The sequence below is a fragment of the Furipterus horrens genome, unplaced genomic scaffold (assembly GCF_987537825.1).
Source record: "Furipterus horrens unplaced genomic scaffold, mFurHor1.1.pri manual_scaffold_2, whole genome shotgun sequence".
Classification (NCBI taxonomy): domain Eukaryota; kingdom Metazoa; phylum Chordata; class Mammalia; order Chiroptera; family Furipteridae; genus Furipterus; species Furipterus horrens.
In genome coordinates, this window is record NW_028327172.1 from 45,287,667 (window position 1) to 45,309,606 (window position 21,940).

The 21,940-nt window shown below is 34.6% G+C and overlaps 1 protein-coding gene and 1 pseudogene across 1 annotated transcript in view; both read right to left on the reverse strand.

The window, feature by feature from the left end:
• The window catches only part of FCHSD2 (FCH and double SH3 domains 2), a 219,782-nt gene that overhangs the window by 155,363 nt on the left and 42,479 nt on the right, over positions 1–21,940 (reverse strand). Inside the window, exon 3 of the mRNA XM_090265153.1 lies at positions 19,896–19,941. Coding sequence (XP_090121279.1) covers positions 19,896–19,941 — 46 coding nt within the window. The remainder of the gene's footprint in view (positions 1–19,895; positions 19,942–21,940) is intronic.
• LOC150018447 (UTP--glucose-1-phosphate uridylyltransferase pseudogene) lies at positions 16,446–18,327 on the reverse strand (annotated as a pseudogene).

A 21,940-nucleotide genomic window follows, 5' to 3' on the forward strand; every position in this document is an offset into this window, starting at 1 on the left:
CTCATTGTGGTTTTAATTTCCACTTCTCTGATGATTAGTGATGTTGAGCATCTTTTTATATGCCTATTGGCCCTCTGTATGTCCTTCTTGGAGAAGTGTCTGTTCAGGTCCTTTGCTCATTTTTAAATTGGATTGTTTGTCTTCTTGGTATGGTGTCACAGCAAATTTTTTATATATTTTGGAGATTAAAACCTTGTCTGAGGTATCATCGGCATATATGTTTTCCCATACGGTAGGTTCCCTTTTCATTTTGCTCATGTTTTCTTTAGCCAAGCAGAAATTTTTTAGTTTGATGTAGTCACATTTGTTTATTCTTTCCTTTACTTCCCTTGCTCTGGGAGATATATCGGCAAAAATAATGCTGCCTGGGTGATCTGAGATTTTACTGCCTATGTTTTCCTCTATGACTTTTATGGTGTCACGGCTTACATTTAAGTCTTTTATCCATCTTGAGTTTATTCTGGTGTATGGTGTAAGTTGGCGATCTGGATTCATTTTTTTGCATGTCCCTGTCCAGATTTTCCAAAACCTTTCATTGAAGAGGCTATTTTTAATCTATTTTATGCTCCTTTCTCCTTTACCAAATATTAATTGACCATAGAGACCTGGGTTTATTTCTGGGTTCTCTATTCTCTTCCATTGCTCTATATGTCTGTTCTTATACCAGTACCAGACTGTTTTGATTACAGTGGCCTTGTAATATAGTTTAATATCAGGTATTGTGATTCCTCCTACTTTGTTCTTCTTTCTCAAGATTGCTGAGGCTATTCAGGGTCATTTTTGGTTCCATGTAAGTTTTGGGAATATTTGTTCTAGATCTGTAAAATATGTCATTGGTGTCTTAATAGGAATTGCATTGAGTCTATGAATTGCTTTGGGTAGTATGGACATTTTAATTATGTTAATTCTTCCAACCCACAAACATGGTATATGCTTCCATTTATTTATACCTTTTTAAATTTCTTTCTTCAGTGTTCTGTACTTTTCTCAGTACAGGTCTTTTACCTCCTTGGTTAAGTTTATTCCTCAGTATTTTTCTTGTTGCTATAGTAAATGGGATTTTTTTTCTAGTTTCTATTTCTGTTATTTCATTGTTGATGTACAGAAATGCCTTCGATTTCTGAACATTGACTTTGCACACTGCTATTTTGCCATATTCACTTATTAGGTCGAGTATTTTTTTGTGTGGAGTATAGAGGGTTTTCTATGTACACTATCGTGTTGTCTGCGAATAATGACAGTTTTACTTCCTACTTTCCAATCTGGATTCCGTTTATTTATTTCTTGTCTGATTGCTGTCGCCAGAACTTCCAAGACTATGTTGAATAGAAGTGGAGAGAGTGGACACCCTTGTCTTGCTCCTGATCTTAGGGGAAAAGTTTTTAGCTTTTGCCCATTGAGTTGATGTTGGCTGCAGGTTTCTCATATATGGCCTTTATTATGTTGAGGTATGCTCCCTCTAATCCGTTTGCTGAGCGTTTTTATCATAAATGGGTGCTGAATTTTATCAAATGTTTTTTCAGCATCTATTGATATGATCATGTGATTTTTGTCTTTCATTTTCTTTATGTGGTGTATTATGTTAACTGATTTGTGAATACCATACAATCCCTGGGATGAATCCCACTTAATTATGGTGTATGATTTTTTTAATGTATTGCTGGATCCGGTTTGCCAACATTTTGCTGAGGATTTTAGCATCTATGTTCATCAGCGATATAGGCTTGTAGTTTTCTTTCTTTGTTGTCTTTACTGGGTTTTGGAATTAGGATAATACTGGCCTCATAGAAAGAGTTTGGGAATCTTCCCTCATCTTGAATTTTTTGGAATAGTTTTGAGAAGGATAGGAGTTAGTTCTTCTCTAAATGTTTTATAAAATTTGCCTGTGAAGGTATCTGGTCCAGGGCTTTTGTGAACCAGGAGATTTTTTATTACTGCTTCAATTGCACTAGTTCTTATCAGTCTATTCAGGTTTTCTGCTTCTCCTTGATTCAGTTTTGGAAGATTATGTTTTTCCAGAAGTCTGTCCATTTCACCCAGGTTGTCAAATTTCTTGTCATATAGTTCTTCATAGTAATTTCTTACAATCCTTTGTATTTCTGTGGCATTGGTTGTGATTTCTCCTCTTTCATTTTTGATTTTATTTATTTGGGTCCTCTCTCTTTTTTCCTTGATGAGTCTAATTAAACACTTGTCAATTTTGTTTATCTTTTCAAAGAACCAGCTCCCAGTTTTGTTGATCTTTTGAATTGTTTGTTTAATCTCTATGCCATTTAATTCTGCTCTAGTTTTGATGATTTCCTCCCTTCTACTTGCTCTGGGCTTTGTTTGTTGTTGTTCCTCTAGTTCTTGTAGCTGTAGGGTTAGGTTTTTATTTGAGATTCTTCTACCCTTTTTATGTAGGCCTGTGTTACTATGAACTTCCCTCTCAGGACTGTCTTTGCTGTGTCCCATAGGTTTTTGGCTCTTGTGTGTTCATTTTCATTTGTTTCCAGAAACTTCTTGATTTCTTCCTTGATGTCATTGTTAACCCATTCATTATTTAATAGCATGTAATTCAGTTTCCATGAATTTGAATGTTTTGAGTTTTTTCCTTGAGGTTGGTTTCTAGTTTCAAGCTACTGTGATCTGAGAAGATGCTTGATATAATTTCAATTTTCTTGAATTTGTTGAGGCTTGTTTTGTGTCCTGCCATGTGGTCTATCTTTGAAGACGTTCCATGTGCATTTGAAAAGAATGTATATTTTGCTTCTTTGGCGTGAAAGGTTCTGTATATGTCAATTAAGTCCATTTGATCTACAGTGCTGTTCAGTGCCACAATATCCTTGGTGTTTCTTTGCTTGGAAGATCTCTCCATTATTGACAATGGGGTGAAAAAGTCCCCCACTATTAGTGTGTTGCTGTCAATACCCTTCTTGAAGTCTTCTAAGATTTTCCTTATATATTTGGGTGCTCCTATGTTGGGTGCATATATGTTTACAAGGGTTATATCTTCTTAATGGATTGTTCCCTTAAGTATTATGAAATGTCCTTCTTTGTCTCTTGTTATGGAATTTGCTGTGTAATCTGTTTTGTCTGATATTAGTATTGCTACCCCAGGTTTTTTTTTTCATGTCCATTTGCTTGAAATATTTTTTTTCTATCCCTTCACTTTCAGTCTGTATAGATGTTTTGTGCTGAGGTGGGCCTCTTGTAGACAGCATATATGTGGGTCATGTTTCCTTATCCATTCAGCTACCCTATGTCTTTTGATTGCTGCATTTAATCCATTTACATTTAAAGTTATTACTGATAGGTACTTATTCATTTTCACTTTTACCCTTTGTACCTGTGTTCCTCTCTGTCTCTCTCTGCTTCTGCATCTTCTTAAAGCAGACCCTTTAACATCTCTTGCAATGCTGGTTTGGTGGAGATGTATTCTTTTAGCCTTCTTTTGTCTGGGAAACTCCTTATTTCACCTTCCATTTTGAATGAGAGCCTTGCTGGGTAGAGTACTGTTTGTTGTAGGCCTTTGTTTTTCATTGCTTGCAATATTTTTTGCTATTCCTTTCTGACTTGTAGTGTTTCTGTTGAGAAATCTGATGATAGCCTTATTGGAGCTCCCTTGTATGTTATTACCTGTTTCTCTCTTGCTGCTTTTAGGATTCTCTGTCTTTGAATGTTTCCATTTTAATTATGATGTATCTTGGAGTGGGCCTGTTTGGGTTCATCTTCATTGGGACCCTCTGTGTTTCCCGGACTTGCGTGACTTTTTCTCTCATCAAGTTAGGGAAGTTTTCTGTTATTACTTTTTCAAACAGGTTTTCTATCCTTTGCTCTTCTTCTCCTTCTGGTATTCCTATTATATGTATATTATTGTGTTTCATATTGTCCTGCAGCTCTTTTAAAATCTATTCATTCTTTTTTCTATGTTGTCCTCCAGCTCACTGATCTGATCCTGTTTCATCCAGACTGCTTTTGATTCCTTCCACTGTGTTCTTCAATTCAGAAATTGTACTCTTCATTTCCTCCTGGCTCCTATTGGTTGTTTCTATGTCCTTTTTAATGCTGGTGTAGTTCTCAGTAAATTCCTTGTAGCTTCCCTACAGGAAAACTTGTTCTGCCTTTTAATTCATGCATTATACTCTTCATAAGTGTATGCTGCATTGTCCAACAAAGAGTAAAGTTTATTGTCTTAGTTTGTGAGTATAGATTGCCATGACAGTCATTTGTGTCAAGGGAACTAAAATGGAGCCAGGAGGTCATGAAGAGGTTTGCCTTACGCTTATTCCACCTGTGAACTTTTGAACCAGTTGCAAGACCACATCCTGAATTTTACTTCCTCCTCACTGTTGCAATCAGATTGTCTGCACTCTTCATCTTGAAAGGAACCAATCTGTTTCATTAGCCAGGATCCTTCATTTGCATAGAGGACCTAAATGAGGTTTTCACTATTGTACTTTCATGCTTTCCATAGAAGCACGTGCTGGAACTTGGTTGCCCCAGCATCTCGCCACCCAGACCTGAACAATCCTTGTGAAGTAGTCATCACATCATGTTAGACAGCCAATAGGGTAAGTTTCTTTTGTTACAACTTGTGGTTTTTGCCTTTTAATATCTGGCTTTCCTTGTCTTCCCCAGAGCATATTTCAGGTTTTCCCCTGAATCTGTCTCCCAGATTCAAATCCTTTAAGACCCCAAATAAACTCCTGACTTGTTTTACAGCCTCAAATCTTTATTGGTCGACAATTTCATTTCACAAAGAATCTAAAATGGATTATCAGATTATGTATAATAGCATATTCAAATATGTACAAAAAAAACAGAATCAGAGAAAATTAAGCATAATAATAAAGACCAGGTAAAAATTTAGAATATGGATATAAAGATTACAGTTTCTCAGACTAATTCCCAGGTGGTCAAAGCAAAATGGGTACGTTATCAGTAATAAGAATTGCACTCTCCCAAGGAGAAAGCATAGGGTAAGCAAAGATGTTCCTACCCTTCATATAATATATGGTTTGTTAATGATCTGATAAGCAATATCCACAATAATATCCCTACCATAAGTGTAATCTATTTTATCAGGCTATTTTTTATAAGGCTCTTACATGATATAGCTCCTATCTGTTCCTCAGCTTCACCTCACACCACTCCCTATATTACCTGATAACATCCCAGCACTAACCAGTTTATATTCCAACCTCCTGAATATGCACACACACAAACATACACACCATTCAGTCTCTTCATATTCCTAGCACCTAGCATCATGCCTACCAGTGATGCAGTAAGTGCTTGATAAATGATTAAGATTTTTTTAAATATTAAGACTGAACAAATTACTAAGTGAATAGTGACTCTCATATGTCTAAGCATTACCTCGGTGAAGGAAAGCAGTTCTGCTGAGTAAAAATAATGTGATCCCAAAATTCAGAATTCAGTCTGATTCAAATTTAAAATCTACAACAATTAAATCAGAGATGGCAAATTGGTACCCTTCAGACAGAAAAGGCCTTTCCACATGTTTTATTTGTCATACAATACTATAAGCAATGAGGGGTATTAAACAAAAACTTCTAAGGAGAGGAATATATTATATAAAGATCTACCAATTGCTTTACTTCAACAGTTCTGGAAGACACAGTTCCTCCCATTCTGTCTCTGCTCTAAATATTTCTAAATAGAAAACATCTTTTGTCATTCTGACCTCTACTTCTTGTTCCTAGTTCTACACTTCAGAGTTCCAAAAAATTAGTCATAGTAAATTCACACACACACACACACACACACACACACACACACAAAATCCATAATGCAGGCTATTTAAAATCTGCAGTCTCGTCAACCATTTTCACAAATAGCATGATTTCCAGACTCATTATCATTCTTGGTCATCTTCTTCTGCATGCCCATCTGCCACCCGCAAAAACATTTTATTAAGAGTTTAGCATATGAAGAGTCAGGTCAAGATGGCAACACATGTCTCTTTGAAAATGTGCCCAGAAATAGATTACTTGAAGGAAAGTGGTGGCATAGGTAGAGGACAGAAGACTCTGAGCAAGTTACTTTACTTTACTTATACATCTGTAAAATGAGAATAATAGTTATTACCCCAAAGGATTATTGGAAAAACATAAATAAGTTAATGCATGTAAAATGCTTAGAATGGTGTCTGACACAAAACATCCTACATATGTTGTTGAACCTACAATACAGAGAAAGTTAAGATTCTAAAAGATAAAACTGAAACTTATACAGAGAGATTGAGATGGGGAACTATTTTTTAAAAATCATGGTTTTTGATCAATGGTTGAAGCAGGAGGCCCAAACTCAGCTAGTGAGTGAAGAGATGTGCAGACCAGTGTCTACTATGTGAAAGGAGGGGGTAGGGAAGGAACATTAACATACAAAAAAAAAAAAAGAAAGAAAGAAAGAAAGAACAGCTCTAGTTTGAATTCTCCCCTCTACATATTCCCTGTTTTATCCTGGTCTAACACTAAATTCATTAATATAAATGATATTTGGGGAGAAAAAGAATGGAAGCAACATAAGCAATAATTTCCTTTCACTCATTTGAGATGTGTGATCGGGAACAGCCATGAAAAGACAAAGCTAAATAGCAAATTTATGTGCCCAAGAATATGAACATTTACTCAAATTGAGCATTTCTTCTTTTAATAAAGTATTCCCTCACTTATTGCGGGTACTACGTTCTAGACCCCGCCATGACAGGTGAAAATCCGCGAAGTAGGACCCTTACATTTAATTTAGTATTTATATATATTTTAAGGATTTATAAACCCTTCCCACACACTTATAAACTGTTTCCAGTCCCTTATTAACCTTTCCCACTCCCTTATTAACCTTTTCCACACTTTTATAAACACTAGTTACGTTCTTAAACATATTCTACACTCTCAAACCTACGTAATTTTAACAACATATGTATACAGTACCGCAAAATCCCACGATATAGCAAAAAATCCACAATAAATAATTAAATAATAATAAATAAATAATATTTTTTAAAATCCCGCAATACAGTGAGGCCGCGATAAGTGAACTGCGATAGAAGGAATACTGTTAGGTTAAAAAAATTTTTAACCAAACTATATCAAGTATTTTGAGAAAAAAATTAGTCTACTCTTCTCTCCAAATGTATTTCTAACCATTATTGCAAGCTGAGGCACACCAATATAAAATAAACAATTTTTAAAAATAAGTATCAACATGCTATGGCTAGGTGGTTCAGTTGGCTGGAGTGTTGTCCTGTGCACCAAAAGGCTGCGGGTTCGATTCCCAGTCAGTGCACATACTTAGGTTGTGCATTCGATCCCTGGTTGGGGAACATATGTGAGGAAATGATTGATATTTGTCTCTCACATCAATGTTTCTCTGTCTTTTTTCCTCCCTCCCTCTCCCTTCCTCCCTTCCTTCTTTTCTTCCTTTCTTCCTTCCTGCCCCCCCCCCCCCCCAAATCAATAAACATATTCTCAGGTAGGGATTTTTTTTTAAGTATTGCCCTGGCTGGTGTGGCTCAGAGGATTGAGTGCCGACCTGCGAACCAAAAGGTTGCTGTTTCCATTCCCAGTAAGAGCACACACCTGGATTGAGAGCCAGTCCCCCAGTTGGGGGCTTGCGAGAGGCAACCACATATTGATGTTTCTCTCCCTCTCTTTCTCCCTCCCTTCTCCTCTCTCTGAAAATAGAGAAATAAAATCTTAAAAAAAAAAAAAAAAAAGAGAAGTATCAACATGAACACAGAAAATAACCCTTGCTCTGGCTAGTGCAGCCCAGTGGATTGAGCACCAGCCTGTGAACCAAAGGGTTGCTGGTGCAATTCCCAGTCAGGGCACATGCCTGGGTCGCGGGCCAGGTCCCCCGTTGAGAGTGTGAGAGGCAACCGCACATTGATGTTTCTCTCCCTCTCTTTCTTCCTCTCTTCCCCTCTCTCTAAAAATAAATAAATAAAATCTTAAAAAGAAAAGAACCCTCAATTTTCTCTCAAGATAGCTATCCTTATTGTTCTACATGAGGATACTGGCAGAACAGAAAGCTCCAACTATACAGCCCACCATTTCTAATAAGTTTACCAGTGCTTCTTTAATAGCAATGGCAAGAAAGCTAACTGCACAAGCTAAATTACCAGTAAGTTACATTTTAAACTTTTATGCTGATGAAATTTACCAAAAAAGAATACCACCACATATATATGTGAACACTAACTTTATGGGTAGTATGCCCAACTCTTTATAAATTTATTTTTTTAATAATATAAATAGTAGAAACTTTAAGTGCAACAGTGTGATACTGCAGCCTATTTGACAGGGTGTCCGGGTTTGCTCTGTGTTTATCCTGAGGCAAGGAGCCGCCCTTAAAGTCCACAATCTTTTCCTGCTCTTTTTCTCCAGCCACAGTAACCTTTTGTATCCTTCCTTCACTAGCAACATTCTGCCAAAGACTACAGGAAGTATATTAATACACAGAACTTGCCTTTAGCAATTTCAGCTTGAGTATTGCAAATGATTTTACCAACACCTCAGTGGTTAGCTAAGTGCAGTCAAAAGCCAGAGCTGATTTTATCCTGATATTTAACGTTTAGTGACTTGTATACCTTCTGTACTTTCAGAGATTCATTTGTTCTGTTTGTATAAATAGATATGCAACACATCTGTTATTTCTGGAGAATTACAAAGTGAATTTCACAAACTTTGTTTAAAAATAAACATTAATACTCTTGTAGGAAACTGAAAGAACCAAGCAACTTGAAAAAGTCCAGGGCTCAAATCCCTTCAAGTGTAAATATTAGATTATGCAATATTATTTTCTTTCTCCTAACATTCCCCTAAAAATGCATTACAAGTTTACTCTGCATGTGCTTGAGGTACAATTTTTCAAAATGCTGTCATATGATCAATCCCACTTGAATTCTTTTCCTTTCTAATATTTTTCTGTTGGGATGGCTCATCTGTATATTCTCTAAATTTCACAAAACTCAACCTTTCGGACCAATCAATCCTCTGTATAGAGGATGACAACATACACCCCTAGCAATAATTCTATAAAGGTTATCTTTCCCAACTGACTATAATGCCATCAGTGGCTTTGAAGAGAAAGAAGTTAATATATTTAATTGAAAGACAACACACAACCATAGAAAATAAACTCTATGAGTGCTAGGGCTTTTCTTTCTTTTTTGGGCACTGCTATAGTCATAGTACCTAGAAGAATGCTCAATAAATATTGTAACACATGAAAACTGTCTATCCTAAAATAAACTTTTAATTTTAAAATAGTACTTATAAAAAAATTAAATGTAGTAAATCTTTCCAGAGAATAGATTCCAATTCAACTATGGTCTAAGTAAAGAAACATCAACATTCACAAGATTGAGCTCTGACAGAGATGAACCACCAGACAAAAATATTGAAAAGGAACCAAAAACACAACCACCATTATTTTTAAAGACCATTTTAAAACTGATAAAATTGACAGAGGAAATAAGAAGTTTAAAGCAGTTGCGCATATAAATTTCAATTAAATTTCTTTTGACGTATTTAAATAATCTTGACTATGTAGATGATGTACCAATGATAAATATAGTTACAGAGAAACCTATGAAACTTTCAGAAAAGAAAGCTTTTAATATTGTCATTACCAAAGATTATTAGACAGTTGGTAACAAAGGTATTTCACATACTTCCGATTTAACAACTAGTAGGCTCTCTAAAAGAAATTCCCACAATAATGACAAATGCTCCCATTTTCAGTTGATTTTAAAATGTATATAGCCCTGTCTGGTGTGGCTCAGTGGATTGAGTGCCGGCTTGCAAACCAAAGGGTCACAGGTTCAGTTTCCAGTCAGGGCACACGCCTGGGTTGCAGGTCACGTCCTCAGTTGGAGTGCACGATAGGCAACCACACATTGATGTTTCTCCCCCTCTCTTTCCCTCCCTTCCCCTTTCTCTAAAAATAAATAAAATCTCAAGTAAAAAAGAATATATAGGCTTTTAAATTTAGAAAAATAACATTATTTATATAAAAAGTAAATTAGGAACACTGAAATACCCAACAAAATATTAAATTATTTATACCAAATAAAACTAAATATAATTACCTCAAATTCTATATGAAGCTATTTTAATGATGACACAGAAGGAAAATTATTAATAAAATATTGGTAACTGAAGAGAGGATACCGTGAACAAAACAGTATGTTTATAAATTTTAAATAAATTCACTCTATATTTAAACTGTATACATATTCATCTGAAAACTACAAGGCTGTATGATAAAACATTAATTAATTAATAAAGGCAATAGCTACAAGATGGGTGATAGTTTTTTATTCCTTCTATTTGATTTCCAGAATATTCTACAAAAAATATCTTTCATTTTTGTCACATCCACATGAAGGAAAGTGTGCAGCTCTCTATAATCACAATAGGGACTTAAAAGTATTCTGTGTATTCAAAGCCTGTTGTTCACAAAACTTTATTAAGTTATAGTGAAATAATAAACACATATATACAAATATAAAACCTTCTTAGGAAATTACTGCATGAAATATATACAAAACAATACAAAACAAAACAAAAAAAGCCCTGGTCTGGTATTGTTTCCATAAGCCAAGGTTGTGGGCTCATTCCTGGTCAGGGCACATACAAGAATCAACCAGTGAATGCATAAATAAGTGGAACAACAAATCAATATTTCTCTCTCTCTCTCTCTCTCTCCCCTGCCCTCCCCATTTCCTTCCTCTCTCTTTCAAATCAATAAAGATTTTTCTTTTAAAAGGGAAACTAAGAAGAAAAATAGGACACAAGAATCAATGAATCCAACACAAGAAAGTAATAAAAACATATTCAAGTAAGATCTATACAGTGATTGCAGAGAAAACCCAGACTAAAACAAGAGGCTGCAGGCTCAGGAAAAGAGGTCTCCAACAAAATAAGGGTTTTCATGAACTCAAAACCTTTCCAGTATTTAAAATAGTAGAAAACCTGAGAAAAATCAAAGAAAAACTAAATAGAGATGTTCATGATTTATATGACTGAATATTGTTAGGATGTTAATTCTCCCCAAATTGACATAAATATTCAAAGCAATCCTAATCCAAACCCCAACCTGCATGCTGGGAAAACAAATGAACTGATTCTAAAATGTATATAGAAATATAAAGGGCCAAGAATAGTGAAGGCTCTTATACTACCAGATACTAAAATTTATTATGAAGTTATAGTAATTAAAACAGTGCAATATTGGCAAAAAGATCTTTTTTAATTAATGAAATAAAGAACAGAAATAGACTTACACATATACACTTACCCAATTTACCACAAAATATCATTTTAATACAGTGTGAAGGGGGAGGGGTATACTTGTCAACATATGGTGCTGTCTATATTGGATATCCAAATATAAAATGAAATCTTGACCTCAATGCAGCACCATACATAAATGTTTACTTGAGATGGTTCATGAAACTAGATGTAAAAGATTAAACAATAAAAATTGCAAAACACTATATAACATCTTAGGCAGACCTTAAGGTAGCAACATATTCTCGAATAAGACATAAAAAAACTGACTATAAAGGAAAATAAATTAGATTTCATTAAATTAAGAACTCATTTTCATCAAAATAAACTAATAGATAAAAAGCAAGCCACAAAACATGACATTTCTTCATGAAATTGAAGAGAGATCTATAACACATATAGGGTTGGCAAAAGTAGGTTTACAGTTCTAATACAAATAAATAATACAATTAATAAATAATAATACAAGAATAAACTCTTGTTTTAATGCACTCACAATTTCAATCTTACTTTTGCCCCACCCTGTACATATGACAAAGGATTCAAATCCATAATCTAAAAACACTATAAATCAATAAGAAAAGGCCAACAAGAGACTTTAACAGGTGCTTCACTAAACAAAACATACAAATGTCCAATCAATATGTGAAAAGTTCCTCAGCCTCATCAATCATCTGGAAAATGCTTATCAAATCCACAATTCTTTACCCCAATATACACCAGAAAAACCAAAATGAAAAACACAAACAAAACCAAGGTTTTAAGGTAACTGTAACTCTCATTCACTGCCGGTAGTGATTGCAACAATCACTTTAGGAAACGTTGCGTAGTATCTTCCAAAACTGAACACATACCTTGTGACACAGCAAATCCTCTCCTTAGGTATACAAGGTCTGGCTGGAAAAAGTGTAGCCATTGTTAACATAATGAGAATGATTTGTGCAACATCAATGTAACCTGGCAGCCAAGGAGAGTGGACTGGAATGCGCATGCATAAACGAAGATGACTTCACTGTACTAGACAGTGGGGGCAGTAGGCACTGTTGAGTGAGCGTGTATACTGTGTGGCCATTGCGTTCAAAATGACAGAGTGAGTAGAGCAACAAATCTGCATCAACTTTTGCATTAAGCTTGAACATTTCTTCATGGGGACTATTCACATGATTCAGAAGGCCGCAGCTATGGGCAACTAGTGATTGGCAGCTTCATCACAACAATGTACCTGCTCATGCATCACGTCTGGTGCAGTTTTTTTGTGAAATATCAAATCACCCAGGGCCCTCAGCCCCTCTACAGCCCAGAATTGGTGCCCTGCGACTTCTGGCTTTTCCCAAAACTAAAATCATCTTTGAAAGGGAAGAGATTTCAGACCATCAATGAGATTCAGGAAACTACAATGAGGCAGCTGATGATGACTGGGAGAACTGTGTGAAGTCCCAAAGTGCCTACTTCGAAGGGGACTAAGGCATCATTGTCCTACGTACAATGCTTTTTGTATCTTGTATCTTCTTCAATAAATGTCTCTGTTTTTCACATTACACAGCTGGATACCTCTGGACAGACCTCATATACCCAATAACCCAACAGACAACACTCATAGTCACCAAAAGACACATACAAGTTGTCCACAGCGGCACTATTCACCATGATTTCAGTCACAATAATGGCTATAATTAGAAACACAGACAATGGTAACTACTTGTAAGGATGCAAAAGAAATGGAACCTTCATACATTGCTGGTGAGAATGCAAAATTGTACAGCCAATTTGAAAAAGTTTGGCTATTTCTTAAAAAGTTAAACATAAACTTACTCAATGACCTGATAATTCCAATCTTAGGTATACACTCAAGAATCTAAAAACATATGTCCAAATAAAGATTAATATGTGAATGTCTACAGCAGCATTATACATAATAGCTAAAACTGGAAACAATCCAAGTATCCATCAATTAGTGGATGAGTAAACAAAATGTAATATGTATCTTACCATGAAATACTCAACACCAATAAAAAGGAATAAATTACTGGTACATGATAACACATGTATGAACTTCAAAAACATTTGCTAAGGGAAAGAAGCCCGACAAGACTATATACCATAAGAGTACATTTTTATGACATGTCCAGGAAATTTATAGAAATAGTCTTCTGATGGTTGCCTCAGGCAACAAAGATTGGCTGCAAACAGGTACAAGAAATTCACTGGGTTGATGGAAATGTTCTATGACTGAATTGTGCTGGTGGCTGAATAACTCTATATTTTTACTAAAAATCATTTAATTATACATTAAAATGGATAAACCTTTAATGACATACATGTTATGTCTCACAAAAAATATTTTTAAAAAGGAACTAGCAAGGACTGCTCAGTGGGGAGCTATAAATGAAACAAGTTTTGTAATACATTAGTAATAGTTGAAGCTGGGTAATGGCTAATAAGAATCCATTGTTCTAATTCTTTCTACTTTCATAGAGGCTTGAAACTTTTTCACAATAAAAAGCTTTTTTTTAAATAAGAAAACAAACCACTTCATAAAAGAATATGGGATGGATAGTAAATAAGCACATGAAAATGATGCTTAACATCATTATTTTTGGATAAACACATATTAAAACCACAATGAATACCACTCCAAATCTATTACAATATCTAAAACGGAAAAGAATGACCATAAGCAGTCTTGGGGAGGACATAGACCAGCTGGTATTCTCAGTCATACACTGCTGGTAGGAATGTAAAATGATACAACCTATCTGGAAAACAGTTTGGAAGTTACTTGAGAAGTTAAAAATGAACCATCCAGTCTACTCTTATGCATTTACTCACATTTACTCAAGAGAAATGAAACCACTGTCTTCACACAGTTATTTACAGCTGCTTTATTTATAATAACCAAAAAAAGAAACAACTCAAATGCCCATCAACAGCTGAATAAATTGTGCTATAGCCATACAATGGAATACTACTCAGCAATAAAGAGAACTAAACTATTAACATACACAGCAACGTAGATAAATTGGAAAATAATTATGCTGCATGGAAAAAGACAGACTAAACAGAGTACATACTATATGATTTCATTTATATAGCATTAAATTAAAATTCTAAAAAATTCAAACTAATCTATAATGATAAAAGTACATGAGAGGTTGTCTGAAGACTATGGGGAATGAGGAATCAAGGCAGGGTGAGTGGAAAGGAGGGAGTATAAATAGCATATGAGGAAACTTTTGGAGATTATAGACACGTTCATTACCTTGACTGTGGTGGTAGTGTCACAGATATACACATGTCAACACTTACCAAATTGTAAGTTGTTCAGTTTACTATATATCAAATATTTATCTCAATAAGGCTGTTTGTAAAAAAAAGTATAGTGGCTACTTGTGTGACAGTGAGGGCACAAATGCCGGGGGAACAACAGGGGTTTCTGGGGCAGTGTTAATGTTCTGTTTCTTGATCTGGGTACTAGTTATATGAGTGTGTTCACTTTGAAAATTCACAGAGCTGTACACTTAGGATCTGCACACTTTCCTGTATGCATGCTAATCAAATGTCACTTTTTAATTTTAGAGAATACCAAGTATTAGCAAAGATATGGAGTAACCAGAACTCTCATACATTGCCGTTGAGAGTGTAAATTGGTACAACCATTTTGGAACACTGGCTGTAACAATTAAAGTGGAACAAAGATATATATATACCCAATGTCCCAGCAGTTTTTCTAGGTGTACACCTAACAGAAATATACATATGTCCATCAAAAGACATGTATGAAACTTTTGCTTAGAAGTATTAGTCAAAATCATCCACAACTGAAAACAACTCAAATTTTAATCATTAGTAAACTGGGAAAACAACTGTGATATATTCATTCAGTGGACAATATACAGTAATAAAAAAGAATGAACTACGTACTCCTGCATGCAACATGTGTGAAGCTCAAAAACATATGCTGGATGAAAGAAATCAGATACAGAAGAATGCATACTGCATGATACCATTCAATTTAAATTCCAAAACAGTCAGAAATCCAAAGGTAACAACTATTCTGATAAAAGTCAGTGTACTGGAAGCTATGAATAATGACTGCTTCTGGGCTACAGGGTAATGTTCTTCTATATCTTAATCTAAGTAGTAGTTATTTGAAACTGTTTGCTTCATAAAAAGTCAAATGGTATACACAAGATCTGTTCATCTTATTTATATATACATGTTATTATTTCGATTTTGAAACTTTCAATTCTATATTGAGCCAGAGAAGAAAAGGAATTAACCTAAATGGAGCAGTTGTCCTCCCTGGGCACACCATATCACTAAAGAGGGCATGTCTTCAGATTGGTAATGCAGTAATGAGCCTGACATAATCAGTGTATACAGACAAAATCCATGGGAAGAATGTACCAATTATTTTAGGGGTTTCTCTACTATTAACAAGAAGTAAAAACACCATTTTGCCAACCAAAGAAGATGGAGAAATAAACTGAAGAAATAAACTGAAAAATTGTGAAAACATTGAAGAGTGAGAAGAACTAAGAAAAGTCATCTAAAAGGGAAAATAACAAACAAGAAGAGTCAGCAAACTGGCTCTCAATTAATATGTCTGGCCCAAGCAGAGAGACACTAGAACACTTTAATTTCTGAATATGATTATTCTATGAATTTTGAAATATACGTTATTAGGTACCTTATCTAGTTTACATACATTATATAAAATTGAATAAACAAAACCAGGCATAATCTACTTGATGGACATTTAAATAAAAATTTTTGTATATTTTATTGATTATGTTGTTACAATAGTTTCAATTTTTTCCCCCTTTACTCCCCTCTGCCCAGTACCCCCTTTCCCCTAGCAGTCCCACCTCCCTTAGTTTATGTCCATGAGTCGTGCATATAAGTTATTTGGCTTCACCTTTTCCTATATTCTCCTTTTTTTTAAATTAATTGAAAAGTATAAATGTACACATGTATTGCTTCAGCTTTATTTTTGAAATCACAAGCAATTCAAAGTGACTATCACTGAAGCCTCTGTTAAAAGATTTTTCAGCAGAGCTGCCCCAGTTTTAAGATTAAATAATATTGCACTTTAAGGTGAACTTTCAGGATCCTCTTCCAACAAGAAAATTATTGCTTCCATCTGTGCTGTTCTTAGGCTAAAAGCATACTGCAGAAAACTATTTTAAAAATTAACACTGCAGGTTACAGTAAAACAGTAATGTACCTACCTATCTTAGAATCCTAGAGAACATTTCATCATAAGAAAGAAACTAGCCCATAATTAGTATAAAGTGTACTGTACACAGTATTTTCTCATTTCAGTGGTCCAAGATAAGAAGGTTCCCAGATACAATCTTGTTCTCTAATACTGCTCCAGGTAGGATGTCGATTCAGTCACTGTGATTTGCAATTATGATAATGGTTCCATTTAATGAAACATTCTTGCCAAATGTCACATCTCCTGAAACTGTGAGGTGATCTAATTCAAGCATATCTGGTACACTTTCAAATTTCCTGAGATAACCCTGAACCTCTGTAAAAGAACTGCCTAATTTAACCAAGGGCACTGTAGGAAATTCCCGCTACTCACTCATTGTCAAAGATCCTGCATTAAGGCTACAGAGGTTTGATATCACAAGCAAGAGATCTGATGTGGTTTTGACAGGCAGAAAACGGCTTCTAGGAACATTGACAACAAACTCACAATTATCAACAACTGAATCTAAAAAGTAAAAACAAAATCCAACTAAGCAAACCAGAATAGGAACAGAATCACAGGTATGGGGATCATTTGGAGGGTTATCAGCTGGGAGGGGGAGAAATGGGGAAATGGTGCAGGGATTAAGAAGAATAATCGGTTGGTACAAAATAGACAGGGGGATGTTAAGAATAATATAGGAAAAGGTGAAGCCAAAGAACATATGCACGACCCATGGACATGAACTAAGGGGTGTGGGATTGTTGGAGGGAAGGGGGTACTGGGCAGAGGGGAGCAAAGGGGGAAAACTTGTAATTACTGTAACAATATAATCAATAAAATATAATTAAAAAAAAAGAATATAAAGAATATAAAGATCCATGTGGCACCCAGGTTATCTATGTTAGACACAAAAATATACTCTTTGCCTTCTACTATGAAGATATCGAGCAAACCAGAGTTGTAGAAACTGGCGTAAATATCACCATGACCCAGAGGGTACCAAGCTTCTGTATTTTCCAGAGTACGACACATCCTTCGCTACAGGCAGTAAAGATTCTTTATTAATCCTCAGGTAACTGCTTTGATTAAAAGTGTAGATTTTCACACGACAATGACTGTACTTCTGCAGTATTTTTTTTCTATCTTCATCTGTGTTAAAAGAGTTCATCGGAACAAGAGGAACATCTGTATTGTACATTTTGTTCAAATGTTCAATTTGCTGAACGGTCAGGTCCAAAAATGTATTCTCATTCCTCACGCCAATCAGATTTTTTGGGCCTTTGCAGCCCATGCTGGTTCCCAAACTGCCACTGAGTTTTACCACCACCAACTTGTTCAGCACAGAAGATATATTATCAGGTAATCCCCTGACCTTTATCTTTTCATAGGGTTGAATCGAATCTTCTGGAGGTCTCTGAATTTTTCCCCAATCCACAGAAGGTCCCTTTTCTTGCAAAAATCTAATGAAATAGCTTACGAAATCCGTCAAGGTCTTTTTTAGTATGCTTGAACTCATGAGATGGTGCTGTAATGAGTATTTTTTCTAGTTCTTTCTTCACAGATAATTCTAGCTCTTGTCAAATGACCTCTTGCAACTGAGAAGCACCATCTTGAGACATTGCTTTGCTAAGATCTCGCACAAATCTCGACATTTTAGGGATTTATTAAATACTCTGGTTTATATATATGTTACTTTCCAGAGAAATCACGCTTATCAGGTAGTGATTTCCTTCCCTTCTTTAACAACCGACGTGTTCTTTCTCCTCTTCCAATGTTTAGCCACTTAAGGGAGTATTTATTGAAAGCAATTAAAACTGCCTCAAAAAAAAAAGAAAACCTCCACTTCCAAAGACAAAAACTTGGTGCGACTGAGTCTGCTTATAACTCTGGTCTCCATTGCGCTCCTGAAACAAATGAGGGCGAACTGGAGACTCCCCTAAATAAATTTTTCAAGGGTAAATTTGACTGATCTGTAAAATGTCATTTCATTTTATTGTGTACATACAACACATAATATATATATGCACACATACGTAAATATATACATATATTTAATAGAAAAAGAGATAGAAGTCTAAATTTAGCATTTAGAGTTAGAAAAGTAACAAAGGCACTAAAATAGTACCAAATTATATTGGAAAGAACAAGATGGAAAGAAATGGCTTAGAAAGCTAATTTTTCATTTATTGTAAGAGGTCACGAAGCAGTGTTTAGAGTTGATAAATCAAGAACATTACATGCACATTATTTAAAGACATGGAAATGATCACCAGGAGAACAAAAATAAGGCATTGTATATGTAAAATAATCAGCAAAGCTCCAGGTATAAAGTAAGGATTCAATAAATGTTAGCTATTATTACTAGTATTTATTGTATATGCATAAAGGTACAACACCAATATATTAGAACTGATGCTATTCATTATATAAAATCCCTGATATATAAGAAGCACTCAAAAACTAACTAAATTAAGTCTATCTAGCTTTCAAGGAACAGATAATTCTCTTCCAAGATTATCAAATAAAATACAGACAAAGAGCTACTTGGCATAAGAATAGAACTAAAATGGAAACTTGACAAGGCACAAAAAAACAAACAAACAAAAAAAAATCATGTCCCAATTTTATAGTAAAAATATCAATGGCAGCTGCAGCAATAGTGGTTACCATACAGAGCATTTCCTGTGTGTTAATTTTTCCTTCTAACATTACCCTGTATTTTAAAATTTTGTTATAAACACTACCTTTATAATTTTTTTGGAGGAGTGACCAATTTTAGAATTTTACTCCACATAGAAAGTGATGCTTACAAGGGCCAAAATTTCAGAATTATGTTAAACTATTTTTGTACAAGGAAGGGTACATTATTAATTCTTACATACCCATGAAATGATACATGAACATAATTTTTTCTTGGCACATTTAGCTATCTGGGAGAAAGTAAGAATTTAACTAAAATAAAAGAAGAAAATCCTTACATTTTCTGTGCCATACTAACAACTGAGAGCACATCATTCTCTATCCTAATGAGAAATAAATGCCCAATTGAACAAAAATAACAATTTACCTTTCATAAAACAGCAGAGAGTGGGATATATAAGGGAGAAGAGATAATTGTACTCATTATTATGTATATTTGTAATTACTTTATAAACATTATAAATATTATCTCCTCCCAAAATGTTCACAATCTTCTTTGTAGTAAGGAACAACTTAGATCCTCACCTGAAGATTCAAATGGAGTAAAATAGAAATCAAAGTGAGATAGCCATAAATAAGAAGAAAACGCGACTGCAGGGATACCAAGGCTTCTCTCCAACAAATATATGCCCTTATGCCTTATAAAGAACAGGTATACCTAGGATGGGGACCTCCATTTCCAAGCTTACCTGTGCATACTCTCTTTCAATAGCAGCCTTCTTCTGACTGAATGTCCTAAAAAACACAATAAAAATTCATTACCAAATATATAACAATAATTTCATTTAAATTTATCAAAACACCCTCAAATATTTCCTGGTAAGCTGGTTAAGAGACAATTTTCTTTCATCCTATGTGCGTAGGAATACTGTTTACATAGTAGACTTTGGAGTCAGACAACCTACATTCAAATCCTAGCTCCACCACTTACTGGCTGTATGACCTCAGCCAAGTCACATGATTTCTCTGTGCCTCAGTTTTCTCTTTGGTAAAATGAGGATAGTAACAATACTCACCTTGCAGGGATAATGTAAGATTTAGTTAATTAAAATACATAAAGTGCTCAAAACAGTGTCTAGCACACAATAAAAGCTATATAAATGTTTGCTACTGTTATTAGAAATGGCCAGTGCATAGTAGGCACTAAAAATATTTACTAACTTAACCAATGTAGATGAAACTACAGAAAGCAAGGTTAAAATAAAATTTTGATCAGCTTCTCAACATAAAAACATAGCTGAATCACTTCATTCTAGTCTTTTATAAGAGTTTTAAAACAAAATACATGTTGTGGTATGATGGGAACACCCTTTCCATACATGTATATTTCATAGATTCTATGGTAAACACTTGTCACATTTTAACATTTATTATATTGAGGTTCATCTTTTATTAATGATTGGTATTATTTTCTTCTATCTTAACAGTAATGAAATAACAGCATATCTTACAAACCACAGACAAGGTAGATTCAATGAAATATGATAATATTGGCAAATTATCTTGAATAGTCTGAGTTTAAAGACTTTTTCTATAGGTGCCAGATATGTGTGCTCTTAAAAGCACTTCATTAAGGCAAGATATCACAGGAAAAAGTAAAAAATATAAAGAGCTGGAATTTAAAAAAAAAAAAAAGGGAATAAGCCAAAATTCCCACTGTAACAAGTATTTAAAATGTCATTCATTTCTTGTATACGAATTACAATCATTTGAGATTCTACTACATTTGTTTTGAGTGAATAACTATTGTTTAGCCTTAAAAAGTAAGAAAATCCTCACTTATCCTATTATATGAATGAACCTTGAGGATAGTATGCTAAGTGAAATAATTTAGTAACAAAAAGACACATACTGTATGATTCTATTTATATAAAGTACTTGAAGTAGTCAAAATCATATAGACAAGGTAGAATGCTGATTGACAAGGGCTGGGAAGAGGGGATAAGAGAAGTTATTATCTAATGGGCACAGAGTTAAGTTTTGCAAGATAAAAAGTGTTCTGGAGATGGATGATAGTGAAAGGTGCAGAACAATATGAATGTACGTAATACCACTAAACTATACACTTAAAAATAGTTAAGACTGGTAAGTACAAAAGAGACAGGGGATGTTAAGAATAGTAGAGGAAAGGGTGAAGCCAAGGAACTTACATGCATAACCCATGGACATGAACTAAGGGGGCTGGTGTTGCCGGAGGGAATGGGGGTACTGAGTGGGGGGGGGGGGGACAAAGGGGAAAAAATTGGGACAACTATAATAGCACAATCAATAAAATATACTTAAAAGAAAAAACATTTTCCTTATGGTGTACAGCACATTATAAAGCATTTAACAGTCCTTTACAATACAATTAGTCTACTCACCTTAAGAGAAAACACATAAACTATGTATTATAAATGTGTGTGTATATATATATATACACACACAATGTATATATACATTTATATATTGTATTTTACATATGTAGATACACACATGTGTGTATGTGTGTGTATTGGGGTTATATTTGTCTCTCTCTTTACATATAGATATACCAAAATAGTAATGTCAGTTTTCTCTTGGTAGTGGGATTATAGGCTTTAACCTTCTTCTTTTGCTTTTGCTTTCTATATTTTCTGATGTTTGAGTAGGAATTTGTATTGTGTTTGATAAAAATATAGTCCTTATTTTTAAGTAAATAAATGAACCCTCACAAGCATATGCACAAACCTTTTTACAACCATGTTTTTTATTA